The following is a 19227-nucleotide window of genomic DNA, read 5'->3' as shown; positions in this document are numbered from 1 at the left end:
TTGCAGCATCCAGCTGAATCATTCCGGTCTCTGTTCACTGGGAATAGTTTCCCAGGAGGCAGTTAGCAAGTAAATTTATTAAGTCTTGAACCAGGCTTCAAGTGGAATTACCTGTTCTTGAGCTGCCCTCTTGCCGAGAGTGGTGATAAGCCTGTTTTATGAGAGTAATCACTTAAGAGAAGGGAGAAAAACTACTTTTGGTCTTAGTTAAGCTCCTGAGCCTAGTGAGCACCGCTGACTTGAAGCAGTTCTGCCAGGTAGATGTGACCACGTAAGCCTCGTGCTGTTGGGATATTCAAATCTAAGATGCAATACAGTGGATACCTTGGTTTCCACAGTCCACATTCCTTTTAAGGGCTGGTTAATTTTTTTTTAAAATAGGCTTACCAGGGATTTAAAGGCGAAACTAATACAAGACTGGAAAATGAATCTCAGGAACCTGACGTTTTACTGTGCTTCAGATTAGGTGCCAAAGTGTGAGGGTTTCTTCCTGATTATATAGCAAGGCTGCTTGATGTTAAAATACAATAGATGCTTCTCATCCTTTTATTCAAAAAGAAGATTGTAAAGCACAGGGATTATGCCTCAATAAATGTCGATCTTTAGCTTTTCTCATGTGTGCCTTTGTGGCAAGCTTACAAATTTTGTATTGAAATACCTTAACAGGGAAGCCAAAATAAGAATGTCAAAAAGAATAATAGTCTTGCAGAGTAAGCAGAAATGATGACAAGTATGGACCAGAGTTCCTCTTCTACAAATAATAAGATAGAAAGATAAAGAGCTGCTCCAAAAATGAAGATAAATACATACATTATGTACAATGGTGATGTATGATTTTATATATGGTTTGTTTCGTATTGATTTGGATCTGGCTGGAGACCTGGTATGCTGGATCAGACTAGATCAGATCAGCATGCTATTTCTTTTCCAACTTAGTTTACTGCGCCATACTCCTTTTTTCCAAACAGAGATAAATATTAAATTAAGGAAGAATGCCTGGATGCATAATATATATGTATGTGCCAAAACTATGTATATATTGAAGCATACTCAGTGAAAAATCCCATAGTTGTAACGTTTTGGGAAATATTGCAAAGGTAGCAGCTGGCAAGTAAGTTTTTATCTTTGTCTTGTTTTTGTTTATGTGAATCAAAAATATTCTCCTAAATAAAAAAGCAGCAAAACCAGTATATCAGCATTATTTTTGACCACTGTTCTTTTAAAATTTCTCTATTTGTGACTTAAATACCCAACCTTGTTATTTCTAATGCAAGGTACAGCTCCAGTCTGTTCCTGACACTAATTTGTTGCTAGTACGGATGTGGTCTGTTCTTCCCCTTCTCAAGACTCATGTTGATGGGTGTTCTCCTGCTTGGTTTCTTAACAGTTTAGTTGAAATTGCTGCAGTCCTAAGATAAAGCTGGGACAACCCGTAGCTGGGTAAAAAGCATTGCTGTGAAAGGGAAAAGAGTTGAAAAGAGTTGTTTTCTTGGGTGTAAAGTAGAGATACCAGGAAATGGTTGGTGACAGGAAAATGTGACAGATGAGGGTATTTTAATAAAGAAGCATTGTTTTCAGGAACCATACGTGTTTGCAATACGGGAATAACTTAGGCTCTTTGAATTTCTTCTATTTCTACCATGTATTGCTTTATGATTAGAAAACATGTTCCTGATCTGCATCCACAACATCACTTTCTTTTGAGAGCTGACAAGGGACTTTGTTGAACTGAGATACAGGCTTCTGCAGTTAAAATTACCATATGCTGGTGGAGCGAGGGAGCAATCCTTTGAAGTGGTGCGCATCAGTTATATTTCAGTCTAGGATTTGGGATGTATACCTAGCTGATACCTTCCAAAAATCTGGTGTAGATTAAGCAGAGCATGCTTTTCTGCCAGCTAAACTGGTGGACGTAAAGCTGGAGGAACAGGTTACATATATCATGCCAGAGCTTTTGACTTGGAGATTTCTTTGCTTTTGATCCCATGCGTACATAGGTTACTACTTGCAGTGACTTTTGGTGATATCTTTGTATGCTTTTTCTCTGCATTTGATTTCACTTCTGATTTCTCCTTTTAGCAATTTCAAAGAAAAATAACTTTTAGCCTGGTAGGCTCTCAGTGACAACATTCAAATCTTCTGTGATGTATTTGAGACCTGGAGAAATTTCAAAAACATTACTTCATATATGTGTGTGTGTGTGTGTGTGTGCAGGCAGATAGATGAATGTGACTGACTTGCACTGTTGCCACTGCTGTGTGAGGGCTTAAGCTAGAGAAGTGCTGCCCAACCTCTGTACAAAACTTTGAGGTGGTCAAAAAAGATCATTTCTCTGCAAACTAAAAATAGAAAGAATTTTTTAAAAAGCATTGGTCCAGAACTGTCAGTGGCAATTATTTAAACAAATGGATTCCAATTTTGAGTTTCTAGCAGTGAGTAGCTTTTTAAACTATGAAAGTTGTTTTTCAATAAAATGCTTGTAATTTTGCCAACTAGTAGGCTGGTGTAATCAGATTAATTTTTTTTTTTTCAAACTTATCAATAGTTTCAAACCCTCAGAAGGTTAAAATCATTTCCAGGCGATGCAAATCGTGATGGCTTTCTAAATCCTGATCTTAAACTTCAAAAGAGACACTAGCCTGTGTGGGTGTGAAAGATCATTCACGGCTTAAGAATAGCAGAGACATCAATTCGTCCCTGCATCAATATGGTAATGGGAATGCGATACGGTTTCAGGGCAGCTGCCGTATGTGTACAACGCGCAACTTCTGAGCTGGCTCCTCAAAATCCTTCCCCTCCCCTCCAACCTTGCTCAGCCAAACTTGCATCCCCTGGACTAGTAATTGCAGATGGCTGCTTCTTTTTGTAGGGTAAAGATGACCTGGTGCGTCCTCTGGAATCCAAATTCTTTAGAATTATGAACTGAGGAAAGCCATTAGAGGATATTTCTGTATTCCACCTCCAGGATCTCATAACAAGAAAGATAACTGACATTTAACAAACTAGTTATGGTGATTTTTTATTTTTTTTATTTTTATTATTTTTCCTCCCTCGCAAGAAAACATCCACAAGAAACAGATACAGGAAATCAGGACCTCATTGTGATTAGGTTATGAGTTAGGACTTAGCAGTGTTCTGCCAGAAACATCACCCTTAATTTAAAACAAGCCTTCAGATACCATAGTATAAATACTCAGTTGTATCTAAGTCCTTTGTGCTGGCTAGACATGAAAGGTTGTTGTGTAGGTCACCTTCATAACGAGAACTCATTATTGGACTGATTAGTGAAATTTATATTCTAAGGTTAATTATTTATGGTATGTTTCCAAAGGGAGGTTGGAGTACAGATGAAGGCTAACTGGAATCGATTTTGGTTGCTACAGGAGTTTGGAAGCTCTGGGAGCTTAGAGACTTTATCAGCTTGGGCACATGGCTTACATTAGGAACAAGCACAGAATAGGCGCAAATGATGTATTGAGGGGAAAAGAGTATATTGGGCTATTTCTTCTAAAGTGAAAGATGAATGTGCTGGTTCTGTACTCCTTTCAGATTAAATATACTGAATTGATTGAAGAATTGATCCATGTGTCAGTTCTTATTGTTTGTAAAGCAATGGTAGTGCATGTATTCTTACAGATGCAGGACCTCAGAAAATAATGAAAGTTCAGAATTAAATCCTAGCAAAGATGATGCTTGTGGGTGTCATCTGAAAGTCTTGTAGCCTTTCTAAGCCTGCTGCCTGGCTCCTCTCTGCTGTGTTACATCCTCCTAAAATAGGTGACTTTTACTGTGCTTGCCATATCAAGTCACCCAACCTAGTCAGTCTTTATTAGCTCTCTGGATGAGGCTGTCTTTGCTAAGAAGCAGCACATCCTAATAACAGTCGTTTTGTAGAGCAAAAGAACTGATATTGAGGAGCCAAGATGCGTGTTAGGTGTGTTTTGGGATTTACTTCAGACTGGCATGTCTGGTCCTGTGGCCTCGACATCCACTAGCAGTTGGAGTGCATCAGCTATACAAGAGCATCTCTGGTTCAGCTTCATCTGAAAGAAATCCAATTTATGCACTGCAAGGTTACCCTGCAGTTCACATGGAAGCATAGTAAACAGGGACAGGCAAAGTCACTTCAAAAGCATGCTCCTGAGCCAAGCTAAAAATGTATTGTAAATGCAAAGTAAAGTGCTCCTGCAGCAAAAAAAAGCAGCACTTTATCTGCTTTTAGCATGAACTGCTTTGGGGTCTTGATTTAGCAGAGCATTCAGTCGAGTCCGTTGCTTCAAGGCATCTGTGGGCATGTGCCAGGGTGTAATTGGCTGATGGCCTCAGCAAAGAAACTTGCGGAAGATAAGAATCAGGGTTGGATGGTGGCTCACTAGCTGATGATTACAGGAGAATCATTTCCAGGCTTTCATGAAAACCAGCACTTTAATGCTCTTACTGATATGCCAATATTCTCAACAACAAGCATAGAAGGAAAGTTCTATACCCAAAGAAAAGTTTAAGTTCTTGAGCGGTGCAGACTGAGATTGTCTACAGTTTTGGTCTGAATCAACCCCCCAGCATTTCAAAACTATTAAAACCAACAATTCAAGGCTTTATTATTTAGCTTTACACAAATGGCTCTGACGTTCTGTTATTCTCAAAAATGCAATATAAACTAAACTTACAAAATTGCAACAAAGTGTTTTGATACCTACGTGCTCCTGTGGCACAGGACTCTAGAGATTCTTGCACCTGTAGAGCAAGGGCAATGATGCAGACACACTGGCTCAGCATTTTACAATATTGTATTGTGTACATACAGACACGATGTTTAGAGTAATCGTTACAGGTGGGGACACTGAATCCTGAACACTTCAGATTAGCAGTTCTCACCCAATGTAGGCGTAAAGATCTCGCCCCTCAAGTTAGTTATGTATGATTTACTAGCTTGTATCATGCGTAACTTAGATTGCTGTATATATAAGTGAGTTTGACTTCCAGATTGAAATGTTAATGCATTGGAACACAGTAATAGATTCTGTTGTAGCTATTTATATCTCTGCATGAAATAAATTAATGCTTTCTGGTTTTGAGACATTTACATTAATTTCCATAAATGCTTTCTTCTCAATAGCCCTCAGACTATAGGAAAATGTTTTTTATGCAGATATTTTATTTGGTTGATCTTGTCAAACATGTATAGAGAATTCACTAATAGTCTTGGCACGGACAGATGATTTTGGCTATGTCTAGGTGAGGGGTTTTGCCTTCCCCTTCCCCACCCCATCCCTTGGCTGTTCAATATTGATGCAGTAAGATACTGAAGCCTCCCAAAACCGGCTTTAGCAATAGGGAAAAGCTACACAAAAGGGCTGAAAGTGTTTTGTACTTGCTGGCTAAGGCCCATGATATATTCTCATCACTGTGGGCTCTGATTCATAAAGATTCATCTGTTTTAACAGCAGTGAGTCTGCTCGTGAGACATGTATCTTCCTGCCTGAGTCTGGGTGGTCCTAAGATCTCATTGCAGGCTAAAAACGGGGGAGATCTCTAAAAATGAGATTGAGCAGACTTTAGGACAGTGGCAAGCTTGTAACTGAGCTTAAGTGGCTTCTTAGCTCTTGTACTGTATTTTGTTTCACCTACGTTAGGTTGAAATGTTCTTACTGTGCTCTGTGGCTCTTCTCACCGTTTAAACCCAAGGTGCTGGCCTGGGGTGGCTGCAGGCTGCGTGCGTCGCTCTGGCCTAGGAGATAAGGAGAGAGGTTTTTCCATTTTACTGCTTTAGACGCAACGTTCAGCTGGAGGCAGAGAGCCAAGGCAGCTTTTATTAGAGGAAGTCCTAACTGCCTCTAATTTCTCATTTGCCTGTTATTACGTTGCATTAATACAGATTGAAGCCATGACTCTGAGAAAGGGGAGGCTGAGGTTAAGTTAGTCTTCCATTATGTCTTACAGCACAGGAATCAGGATATCTTTAGGATGTACTCTGGCATACTGCCTTAATATCATACTCTGCCCTTGCAGCTTGCGCACTACAACCGTGCAAAGTGCAAGTTATCTGCATATCCAGACTCCTGGAAGAATATGGCTGTGACTAAATCTCGTCAAATTCAAAGGATTGTTTTGCAGATCAATGAAGAACATCTCTAGAAATAGGGACATAAGGTCCCTCAGTGCCATAGCAAGCAACAAATTCTGTAAATTAGCGGTTTCATATGCTCCGCTAGTGCTCTTTGATTCTTGTTTCAAATAATTAACCCTCAAATCTGATTCATTACATCATGCTTGAATACAAATTCTGACAGAAGTTACTGTATGAAGCATTGCAGATCGTACATTCCACTTGAACACCATGAGTCTTTGGTTGGCCTAAGTGTTAGGAGTGACCTCAGTGCTGGTCTAATGGTCTGCTGTTGATCCTCCAAATAAAAAGTAAGTATGGTATTGCTAATGGCTCAGTTCACCTGAAAATCTGGACTCTGCCTTTCAATTCCATGAAAATATTCTATGGTGTACAAAATACCAGAGTGTTAACTGTTAACTTTTATATTTATGATGCATATTGGTTTTGTCTTTTTAAATGAACCTCAATCTGATGATTTCTTTACCTTCCTTTCAGAAAAGACGACGGCGGATTGACCGAAGCATGATTGGAGAGCCAACAAACTTTGTGCACACAGCTCACGTAGGATCGGGAGACCTGTTCAGTGGAATGAATTCGGTAAGTGTGAGCAGGTGAAGAATATTTCATTTTAGATGGGATCCAGGAACGTTTTATATGAATGCTGTGGCTGGAGCAAGAAGGAGTGATTCTCTGCTGAGTTCATAAGCATTTTTGTGAAGCTTAAGAACAACCTGCTAGTGCCTTAAGTCCAAACCTTAACCACTTGTACTCAAGGTTGGGGAATAGCATGTTAAAAAAAAAAAAAAATCCTGTATTTATTGACAATGCTATGTCTAAAATACTTCAAAAAAATCAGATAACATTTGTGAATAAAATCTAATATATTTTGAAATATATTCTAGTATATTGGAATGAAAATCTCTTCAAAATATCTAATTCAAATTAGATTTCTTATCTTAAATGTTTTAAGCATTTTTAATGTAGTTTATTTAAAACTTGCTATGTTTTCTTAGTTCATGGTTCGTACAAATTTTTTGTTTGTCCTTGTTGAGGTTTTCTATTCTCTGGTAAGCCTATTTGTGATACAAATTATTTCCAGAGCAAGCAACGCTGATGTCACGGGCAGGGTTTTGTGGCTTCCTGTAGGTAGTAGGAACTATGAATGTTTCTGTATCTTTGAAAGTGAAAAACAGAGGCTAAGACAGGATATTGAAAAGGACTTTATGAGGATAGATTGCTTTTGTGCTGCATTGGTATTTCACAGAATATACTATCTGTTTTTAAGGTCAGGTTTATTTTATTAATATGTGATCTGAGAAAAGGATGATATATAGATATTGAGGAAGAAATGCCACTTGCTCTTTATAATCCCCATTAAAGGGGGGAAAATGGTTTGGAGATGGTGGATTTTGGTACAGGGGAAGACAGAGTTCTGCCAGAGATAGCAGAACAAAGAGCAGAGCTGTAAAGAAAACGTCAGTCGTATTGCAGGCAAGTGAGGTAATTTGTAGCTTCCTAGAAACTAATTTGATTTTACAGTTTATTGAGATCAGGAAAAGACTTTTCTAACTCAGTAGCTACTGGGAAAGAGCAAAACCTTGGAAATCTCACATGACAAACAAAAGGCCAATTTTTTTCCTAAAGCGACATAATGGATTGGAGGTGATCTAAAGCATCTGTAAACAAGTTAAATAGATGAACATAGCTTCAGCTTGATAAAATTCAATTAAAGCTCATTATTTGTTAATGCAATATATTACATTAATATTTAAAACAATGTATAAATTGAAATGATGAGGTGAGCGAGTGGTGGTCTTAATAAAATTAGAAAATGCATGGCATTTTTGCCTTTTTAGCTGTTTGCTGAACCTCCTGTGAGAACTTTTCTCACTGCTGAGCTGCCTCCTGGGAAGGTGCGGTGACTGCCTGCAGCTCTGCTCTCTCACCACAAAGACATACTCACTTTGCCCTCGCCTTTAAAAATCCAGCTCATCTACAAATAAGAAATAACCACTGTTGTCTGTCTACATGGACTTTCTTTCATTTTTGAACACTTACACATGGTTATCTCTCTCTCTTCTTAGTTGTGTTTTCCCCATTTGGATAACGTACTGCATCAATGACCAGAATGATTTTTCTGATCCCAGATCAGGATTATTTTTTGCAAACTGTCTCTCTTTTTCAGAAGTATAAATTTTTTTTTCTTTTTTCTTTTTTTTTTTTTTTTCCCTCACCGCATTGCCTATTTTCCTGCCTCTTTCTTGGTATCTCACTGAGGAAATATTTCATCCTGTCTCCTTGTTCATCCCTTGCATTGTAACATCCAAGATCAGTTTAATCTTCATGTACTTTTCTGCTGCTTCATTTTTATAGTATGGACATTTACTACTTTGTCAATCTCTTTGTACCGTCTGCCTTCTGAATACCTTAGGCAAACCTCCTGGAACCTCGTTAGCTTTTTCCCATATAAATTGGGTTCTTCATTCAGTGTCTGCTCTCTGCCTTTTTCATCAGCGTTGTTCTTCATACGTCCTCATGCTTTCAGGTACAGTAGCTTTCAGACTACTGAAAGACTGTGCTTTTTGCTTGCCTTCTGTGTAGAGAACCTTGCTACTTTGTCAAAGGCAAAATTAAACAGTAGGAGCCCTCTGTGCACATTTCCCATCTCCTTCCCAGCACCTTCCTCCTTTTTTACCTTTGTATTCCCTGCTGAAGTTTCTCGCTTTATTTTTTTGCTTCATACTCCACAGTTTCTCCTTTGATTTCATGTATTGCAGCCTTAGGTTTTCTCTTGTTTTATTTCTCAAGGACCATCTGTGCTATTTTCTAATTCTAACAGGGAGGAAAAAAGGGAAAGAAAGAAATTAATGAGATACAATCTGTTGTGCTGCAGATCTGTGATCTTTAATTGGTGCGACCCTTTTCCCCATCCAAAATTCTTGAATCCTTAGAGTATCTAAATTAGACGTAACACAGGAAAGAACACTGCTGTTATGTATCATCAGAAGGCAATGGTATCCTTGGAGGGAAAAAAGTTGTATTTCATTGTGTTTGTGCTTATAGTTTAGGTTGCCTCAAAAGGAGGATGTTTTGGGAGTGCTGCCTGCTCAGCACAAGATGTAGACCTGCTTGGTGCTCTGTGTTTTTGAGGCTGGAGGTCTCCTATGTGAATTTTTCATATACAAGATGATCATTAGACTGTCACTGTAGTCAAGCTTAATTTTGCTGGAAGGTTTGCTTGTTTTATTTAGGTGCAACAGCCTTAGCATTTTAGACTGATACTTCCTTGCCCACTAACACAAGCATCCGTATGAGGCACTTTAGAAGAAGCACTCCTGAAAACTTACTCTCTGGTCTTGCCATTTGTGATACGCTTGTTTGTAGGGAACTTGTCAGGTTGGGAGGTGAGTGCAGTGCCACAGCTGCACAACCAGACGTGCCCTGAAGCCATATATTTTTTTTTCTAGATCTGCTTCACTAGAGGTTCATTCAGATGATACAAATGCTGGCCTTAAGGCATACTTCTAAGCCCTTCTACCTGTAGGTTAACTATTTGCTGAGATACGCTGGTTACACTCGAACTCCTGTTATCCAAGACCAGCAGAAGATGCTGTGATGACCAGTGTGGTGAAACAGGAAAGCTTTCAAACCCAGCCCATCAACGTGGTTGCACTCTGCCTCCCCCTTTCCTTACTGTTTTTTGTGGTCTCTGGTGTCAGACCCACTAGAGCACCAGCTCTGAAGAGGTCTCCCTGGAGGGGCATTTTCATATCACCTTGCTTTACCACAGCTATATTACTTGAGCAAAGCACAAGCTTAGAAGATGGCTTTACCTTGTGCTGTGTAAGTACATAAAAAGGCTCAGGTCTTTTGCACAGCACTGCAATGTGCTGTACTGTCAAAGACATAGGCCCTAAAACAGGATCTCCTCACATTGGTTTGAGTCAGGGTGTGCAGGAGAAAGCAGTGCTGATTCATTTGCGGCAGGGAGAGGCGTTGCTCTCCTGTGGAGGTCTGTTTAGAGGAGTGTACTGGGTTTTGTCTTTGCAGACGAGAAAATAGTCACGCAAGCTACTCGGAGACCTAGCTCCATCACTGTTTTAGTGTAGCCTTTTAGTGATATTTCAAGGCATCTATGAAAGAGCATACCTGAAATTATTTTGAGTAGGGCCTTGCAGACATTGGTTTCTTGACACAGGTCTCCAGTTTCAGAAGCTGTATCTTTAAATACATATGTTACCTAACAAGTCGGCAACAAACATGAAGTATGCTCTTGGGTGTAAATAGAAAAAAGCCAAACCTTTCACATTGGAGTTGTCTTCCTGTGGGCATTAGGAGATGTTCATTTTGATTTATGCACGACAAGCACAAAAGGAAACTATATATCCTCTTCCTTTTTTGGAGGGGGGGGGAAGCAATGAAAGCCAAGGGGGGGGGGGAAAGGGGTGTTCTTTATGCATTTGTTTGCATCAGCCTAAAAATAACTTCAAATAAATTATTTCCAGAGAAGTTGATAGGTTGAGTATGGTTTAAAAAATAAATGCCCTACTGATTAAAGGAATAATATCAATTAAGGAAAAAGTTTGTTCTGCTTAAAAAAAAAAAAAAAAATCCACGAACAAACAAACTTCCACATCACAGAATCATAGAATGGGTAAGGTTGGAAGGGACTTCTGGAGATCATCCAGTCCAACTGCCCCTGCTCAAGCAGGGTCACTTAGAGCACATTGCACAGGCTCATGTCCAGGTGGGTTTTGAGTATCTCCAGAGAAGGAGACTCCACAACCTCTCTGGGCAGCCTGTTCCAGTGCTCTGTCACTCCCAAAGGCTGCTTTTTGGTTTAGAAAGCCCTTTTGTTTTAAATGTTCCAAAATTAATCATACAGTGCAGATGTTATCCAGATACTTCTGAAATTGTCTGTTACATTTTTAACTTAGCCGTGATGTTAGCTTCACTGCTTTATCATACTTAGTGAAGAACGGTTCCCATATAACCAGCTAAATTGCAGCTTGTCAGATGGAGTGGAGCTGGAAGCCAGCAAGAGATCTGATTAATTTTCTTGAGTAATCAAGCAGCTCAGTGAAAGCCTGAATCAGCCAGTTTTCTTTGGGAGAGAGGAAAACTTCTGCATCAGCACCGGTCTCTCCCTCCCTCCCGCTCTCCTGCTGAGCTGCCGCCAGGGCTGACGCTTCCAGTGGGTTGGCTCTGCCAGTGTCTTCATGCGAAAGTAATGCAAAAGCATTAATGGAGAGAGCGCCCTGGAATACCAAACCAGGCCAAACACCAAAACCCCAGGCAAGAAGCCGGCGCAGTTGCTGTGTAGCCGCCTTTCTCATTTTCCCTGACACCCTTTCCCTTGTGTTTCCAGGTGAGCTCCATTCAGAACCAAATGCAGTCCAAGGGGGGCTACGGAGGCAGCATGTCTGCAAACGTTCAGATGCAGCTTGTAGATACAAAGGCAGGATAACCCTGGGGAAACCTTTCCAGTAAGTATCGCGCTCTTGCTTTTTAGGCACTGGTAGAGCAGTAAAGAGGAACGTCCTGCCGCGTGTCGGAATGAACTCCCTATAAATAGCTGCATCCTAGCGATGCACAGTTTGAGAGTGCATTTCTGGGTAGAAGGTTTGGTACCAAAGCATTTGAAACTGAGTTTAACGTGTGTTTTCTGTGTTACAGGTTTGTGTGAGTTCCTGTATCTTCTTTCCTGTGTCCCCTCCTTTGCCTTGGTGACTGCTTTCTGTGTTCATGATGAGAGAGAAGTGATGGCTCGTTGTTCACCCGTTGTGATTACTCCAGTGAAAAGTTGCTGTTCTGCTCTGATGATGCCATTTCTCAGATTGGTCCTACCGTGCCTTTCAGTGGCATGCACACATTGGCCTCTACCAGCACTATGGACGTAGAGCTGTTTAGGATTGTTTTTAGCTTTTTCTTTTTTTTTTTTTTTTTACTTTTTGATTTAAAGCAAATTAAAGCATCAACCGTAGCTTCCCTCATCCCTCTCACAAATACTAATGCACAGCGTTCAGTTGCTCTTTATTCTTTAAGTCTCTTTCTCCGCTCAAGTAATTTAGAATTGAGTGACTTTCCATTAATATTTTTAATCTCTCATTGTTCATATCCATTTTTGAAAGGTCTGGGACCTGCAAGCACAAATGATTGTTTCCTACAAAATCAGCAGAGTAGATGACCGCATGCTTTGTGAAGTTGCTTTGTATGGTGGCCCATTTGGTGCCAGAAAAAAAAAATTGCTTGCTGCGGACTGATGATACTGTTGCTGGTGAAAAATTTAGCTGTGGCACCAAGTCATGCCTGTCTCTGAAAGAGGACTTGTAACTTAGCTGCTTCAGAGTTATGTCTTTATTTTAGTTTTTATCCAACTGGTCTTGAAATAATAAAGAGAGAGCTTGCATTCATAAGGCATTTGTTGTAAATGTTCAGTATATTTATTTTGAAAGAGCTGACCTCGAGACTGTAAACCAGTGTAGTACCGTATCTAAGTGTTGTGGAAGCGCTTTAGTCTATTTAAAAAAAAGAAAAAAAAAAAAAAAAGAAAGAAAGACAAGCATCATGTTTGGCTGCTTCTTTTTCCTTTTACAATTTTTCTTAATTTTAGGTTGTACGGTCATTTCCAGTAGCAGCATGTCAAACTGCCTGCAATATTAGCTGAAGTTTAGTAGACCTCTCTAAGTAGTTGGCAGTTTCTGTGTACTAAATATTTCGGGGCCATGGAAGTTGCTAAGAGCAACATACTAATCTGGCAGAACAGATGCCAGCAAAAACAACATACAGGGTGACTTTTTACTAAGTCAGTAAAAAGCCTTTTGCTCAGGTTCCAAAGCATGTTGTGAAAATTGTATTTTAATATTGCACTGTTTTCAGATTATCTCTGTAAATGGTCCTTTTTTATTTTTTTCCTCCCTCCTTGTTGGTGGTTTGAAACAAGTCAATGGTTTGAATCCTGATCGAGTTTTATTGTGGGGAAAAAAAAATCATCCTAACAGATAAGGCACAACTGAGCTTAATCAGATTCGTGTTTATACACACAGACACACGTGTTTATAAATATAGATTGCTATCATAAATGATTCTTTCTGCTCTTCCCATCCTTTCCCTGATTTCACATTGCAACAGCTATCAGATTGATTTTTTTTTTTTTTTTAAAAAAAAAAAAAACATGTACGAACCTACCTAACTCTCGTCTCTCAGTTCACAACCAGTAGGCAAAATGCAGTGGCCACGGAGGTAGCTGTCCATCCCTAAGTTGTATTGCAGTGGCAGGTGTCAGTTATCTGCTCTTGAATAGTTCCAGTTAGGTTGGGTGGTCTTCACCGATAAAGGTACTGATTCGTGATGACACAAGATCAGGATGTTCAGTTGTCTGGGGTGCATAAACACATGGCAACGCCATGACTTTCTTTTTTTTTTAAGGGGTCAGCATTTCCAATGCCACTTTATCAGTGAGTCTTAAATATACTACGATTACAAAATGATTTTAACTTTGTCATCAGAAATTGCGGCTGAAATTTGCTTGCTGAAACTATCTTGCCTTTGTCAAAATGTCTTCAGCTCAATAGCCAGAAAAAAATTGACATATTTTTATAACAGACATACTTTTTTTGTACATTGTGTTCATTCTTGAATAAAGTCAGTTCAGTGTTGGCTTGTAGATATTAAAAGGAAAGTATTGACTTTGATTCAATAAATGTTTTCTTTCAGTTGGTGGCTTACCCTTTTTCTTTTTCATAAGTTACATTTGCACTAGCAAAACGCTTGCATCTTACAGACAAACTGGTGGGGAAACTTCTCAAAGGAGTAACCTGTTAGCATGAGAAGAAAAAGTAATTTGCAGGCTTGAGTGGTTTTTCATGCCACTTGACCCTTTTGTTGCGAAGTAGTTTAAACCTTAATTTTATAAGCATTTTTGTTTCATTGATTTAGTGTGTTTAGCAGGGGCCTCTGTAAGGATCTCGGAGAGAAGATTCCTTAATATGAAACAAATCTGAAATCTCTCATGAAGGTTTTCTCCCTTTTGAGTTTCCTTCTTTGCTCTTGATGGTGAGGCAAATTATTTGACTGTACTGGTCTGTAGAAGACCAGATAAATGCAGTATCACAGTAATATATACATCTCCATTAAATCTACCTGTAAGCCACAGTGCCGTCTACTGTGTTTTGTTTAATTCATTACTCTGTGTTTGAGACTCTTAATTTCTCAAGAACCAGTTTACTACTATAAACTCATGCCAAATTGTTTTTAAGAATGGTACTGAATTATCTGCCATGTGATAAGCTGTTAAATTGCCAGTCGAGGAAAAAAGCTAGTGGTAAAGGGAAAGTAGATCAGGAGAAAACCATGAAATAAAGATCAAGCACAAAACTTTTATTTACACACACACACACACACACACACACACACACACACACGCATATATATATATACACACACACACACACACGCATATATATATATATATAGTTAGTACAAATCTTTGATGACCTTGTGTACCCTGGTGAAAGAGGAAATAGAGTAACAACGATTTAGCCAGAATTATAGGATTATTCACTACTGAGATGAAGGCAGCTCTCATTTAGAAATGTTTTCACAAATCTAAGAAAGAAAAGTCAAAAAGCAGTTACTGCCCCCACAAAGCAGTAGGCTTACTAAGGCATGTAGGATTAGTGCATTAAGATTAGGAGATACTTCTAACGTTTATTAAAATAATTTATTTGACCCCTTCAAGGGAGTCTGCCTGCTTGCGCTTAGTCTTTAGGCTGCTTAGCTGCCTCAAGCAGTTGCATGAGTCAGTTCGTTCCTGTTGCACCTTTTTAAAAGGAGAAGATGCTGAATTGGCACCCAAATCTCTGAATGTAGTCTTGGTCCGCAGTGGCGTTGCGCTCCACCATCTTATAGCATACCAAAAAGAAAACCCATCAGACCAAGAAAATTAATAGTTAGGGCAAGATCTATGGATTTCCTTATCTACATAGTGGCACATGTGTACCAAGTGCAATATGTATTTCATCACAACATAATTATCCTGACTTGAGTACTCCATTTCTTTTGGAGTAGCAGTAGGATCTAATTTAAAGTTTTTGCTATTTTGTTTATGGATTTAAGTAGAGCTCCCTTATAATGAATTCAAAGTAGCTGTTTTTCAGCTTCAAGGGGGATTCTGTCTCTTAGTGCCTTACTGTGATTCCTGATCTTCGTGTTCCTTGAAGAGCTCTATTACACCTGATGCTCACAAGATTTCATAAACTTTATATACTTAACAAACAAAAAAACTGTCTCATTCTGAAACGAGGGGGTAGCAGTACTCATTCACCAAAGAAAGATTGCTAGGTTTTTATTTTTGTGAAAAGATTTCAATGGAAGAAGTGGGACAAGGACTGAGGCTCAAGTAGCATGCATGTCCACAGATCAAAAGCTTCTGGTAAGAATTTCAGAAAAACAAGTGTGGCCCTGGATTTTGGAGTTCCAGCTCATAGCTGGGTTATTGCATCTATTTGAAATTCAGCAACAAAAATTCCAACTTCTCATTCCTTATCCCTTCTTCTGTCATGGCTCACCACAGAAAACCATGCAAATTTCTTCTTTAATATCTTACTATTCCTCAGAAACTTCTTTTAACACAAGAGAATGACGAAATCTGGTCTAGATGGCAGATTTTGTGGTATAATGCAATTTCCCTGAGCACAGTTATGTCAGGGCACAAAACACTTTCAGAATAAGGATATTTTAAAACACATGATTTGGGATAAGAGTTTATCTCAAATAACTGTATTAACTCTGTGAAAACATGTTGGTTGCAACCAGAGACCAGAATATAGCTATACAAGTGTATTATTGAAGGTAACAATGGCCTTGATCTTAAGCAACTTTAAGACCTAAAAATGAAGCTCAGCCCAGTAATGCCTTCTTTATGAAAAATTTACGGAGTTCATCTGCCTGCCCAGGCTGAGGCTATGCGTAACGTGGGCTATCTGGAAGTTAAGCAATCCTGAGTGTGGCTGAATGATGGTGTTTCCATGCAGGGAGTAAAATCCCCCAGAATGAGACTAAATGAAAATTTAACTTCTTCTATGGGTAATGGTCTGTACGTTAAAGTAACAATAGCCGAATTTTGGAGGATCCTTTAAGCAGTAGGTGTTGGGCAATAAGGAGGAATCTCTGCGCAGGCACAATAAACCCACATAACTACAGACTATCCCAAACTTTGGTAAACTCATCTCCAAATGGAAGCCACGTTTCTTGACTCACTGCTATGAACGTATGGCTATGGCTGCATTCCTTGAAAAGCAGCCAAAGACGTGACCCGTGAAAACATGGTGGAATATCCTCACTCATGACAGATGTCTTCTGCGTTATTGTCATATATTAGAACAGTATCTTAGCATATTAAAAAAAATGTGATGGGGAAGAATTGCATGTGCTCTGGAGCCATTTCGGAAGAAGAAAACCCATTTACCTTCACAGTATTCACAGCGTGATGCAAAGTGCTCAGGGGTTACATGTGCACGTGGCCACCTAACATTATTAAGTCAGCTATACAGATGTTTGAATGCATTATTTAAAGATATGCACTGTTCAATAAATAATTTGATGAATACTTATTGTATTTAGCATCCCTAATTATAATGTGCAAGCCTAATGTAGTGCTGGCTGTAGATCTATATACAGTGACGATGACATTAAAGCTTATTGAATATGACGTCTTGGCTCTGCCAATAATTAGTAGGAGTACTTCAAAGGAATGCCAGTAGTGCTGAATGGGGTTGATCCTACCTACTTACTCTCAAGTTTTGTGCTAGCACTGTCCCTGATTTCGCTGTACAGCTAACCTACGTCAAAGAGGTTTTTTGGTCAAATTGTTTTAACCTGGGTCAGTTCCTTGATGCTTGTGCAGAGCAAGCATAGGAGCAAGTGGCATAGGATCAGATATCTTCTCTTTTGGGGGCACTAGCAGCTTAACTTGGCTGTCGAAGGACAGTCATAATTGCACTTTCAGCACCAAGCTTTCTGAAGGGAAAAAAAAACGTTCAACCTGGTAACTGTGCTGTGCCAGCGGTGGTTATGCTTAGCGCAGTAGTGTAGTTACCAGGTCGAATGTTTTCCACTGGGTGTGAATGCACCCCAGTCCCGTAATTCTCCTGCTTCTGCCATTGCTGCTAATTCCACCCACCACCACCAAGCAAGAGGTGACTTTCTGCCTTCAGGCAAGTTGACAGAAATTACAAATTCAGACAGGTTCCCAAATGAGCCCAGAAGATCAGAGTGCTGGTAAAGTCGGCAATAAATAGCTGAATACCAAGGTTGCTTACTTAAAGGTGATGCCAAAAACTATGACCACGTTATGAACAACTGAGCTGTCACACAAAGGGCAAAGCTCTACTCAAGCATTTTGTGGGGGCTTTTCATAGCAAAGTTGGATAGTCTGCAGCCCAATTAATTTCTTTCCCCAAATCTACTGTTCTGTTTTTAGATACTAAGATATTAAGAGAGTCTATTAGAAAATAAAAGTGGACTGTTACACTTGGCATGTTAGTTCTTTTAAGTGAAGTAGATGCTTTACCTTTGGGATTGGCAGTAGTAGAAGACACTCCTTGTAAGCCACGACACACACACATCAGTACTGCAGATCTGACGGGTCACACCAAAGTCATCTTGCCCTGATTTTTTCCAACACTTCAAGAAGATATAGATGGAAGTAAAGGCTTACAATAGGTTTTCTCAGAGTTACAGTGGCTTTAAAGGGAGGAAGTGTTTCAACATGAAATGGAAAGCTACCCGCTATACGGACATGTTTTTTTTTCTCCTGAGAACACCAGAGCAATAAGAAAGTTTCATGTACAGACATCTGCATTCAGTGAGTGCTGGTTTTCTAGCAGCACTGTGCACATCAGAGCCATGGGCAACTAACGCTTAGGAACTCCTTTGGTTTCTCCCATGCTGTGCCTTCAGTGTTATGAAGGGGTTGTTGGCTTTTCCTTTTTTTTTTTTTTTTTTTTTTACATCTCTCACTATTACAACAGTCTTCCAAGGTTGCAAATAATTTGAAATACCTGCTGGGCAATATAAACACACTTTGCATTTTTGCAGTTTCTAGTGGGAAGTGACTGAGTACCATGCTGATCTGATGATACAGCAATGGTGTGAGCAGCCCTCATGCTCCTCATAGGATCTGGGCTGTTTTCCACCTGCTGCCACCTACCATAGCTCCTCAGCAAATGTGTGAAATAGGCTGTTACGCAATTACATTTCTCAAGTCATCACATCTAAGAGGAAAGGTGGGTATCACTTGGAGTGGATTTTGAAGTGCTATCTCAGATTTCATAAAATGCAGCAACACCAGGGAAACGGCTGAATCAGCCACATGGAAATACATGATGGAAGTAAACGCTAATGCAACAGTTTTGTAAAATCTAGGAAATGTCCTTAAACAGTGTATCTTAGCAAAACATCTTTATAGCTGCAATAAAACATGCAAGAACACATAATCCTTGGAGAAGTGTACACTTCCCAGGTGCTTAATGCTAATGTACCTTTTGGCACACTGCAGCTTTTTTGCACTTGTCATGGTTTAGCCTGCTGGAGCAGTAAGAGCCTTCTCTTGTGTGTGTGTGTGTGTGTGTGTGTGTGTGTGTGTGTGTGTGTGTGTGTGTGTGTGCGCGTGTGCGCGCGCGCGCGCAGGTGCATTAAGCAGCAGCGATAATTTGTCATTTTGGGGGGTCGGGGGGGTGGTTTCTGTGCCATTGCCCTTCACGCTTATAAAGCAGGAAAACATTTCAGGAAGTGGAATTAGGGAATCCATGACCACACTTCAGACAGCAGTGCTATGGGTTTGGGAGGACAGGAGATGGAGGAGGAGGGACACCTTGGATCGGTGGCCAACCACTACACCCTGGACAATTCTCTCCGGTACTCTTTGCAAAAAGGAGCTGCTGGCGATAGCCACAAAACCAGAGTCCAATGCAGCAAGGCTTGTTCGTTTTTACTGCTTTTAGGTAGTAGATGCCAAGCTATTTACTCTCTCTTTTTTTAAGCTGCAGCTGACATTTGGTTTCCAAATGGCATAAATCAGGTTGGTTGTAACAGCAGGGTACGAGCATCCCAGGGGA

General features: G+C 39.8%; 1 protein-coding gene across 2 annotated transcripts in view; it reads left to right on the top strand.

Annotated features, from left to right (window-relative positions):
- Positions 1-14263, top strand: part of CDC42SE2 (CDC42 small effector 2) — an 83878-nt gene extending 69615 nt beyond the window's left edge. For both annotated transcript variants that reach the window (XM_062600354.1, XM_062600353.1), the window contains exons 3-5: positions 6605-6706; positions 11478-11595; positions 11786-14263. In XM_062600354.1, the coding sequence (XP_062456338.1) occupies positions 6605-6706; positions 11478-11576 (201 nt within the window). In that variant the 3' untranslated portion in view covers positions 11577-11595; positions 11786-14263. The remainder of the gene's footprint in view (positions 1-6604; positions 6707-11477; positions 11596-11785) is intronic.
- The last annotated feature ends 4964 nt before the right edge of the window (positions 14264-19227 follow it).

Source organism: Rhea pennata, chromosome Z (assembly GCF_028389875.1).
Source record: "Rhea pennata isolate bPtePen1 chromosome Z, bPtePen1.pri, whole genome shotgun sequence".
Classification (NCBI taxonomy): Eukaryota; Metazoa; Chordata; class Aves; order Rheiformes; family Rheidae; genus Rhea; species Rhea pennata.
Note: the sequence above shows the minus strand (reverse complement) of the source record. Positions and strands in the feature narration are given on the sequence as shown.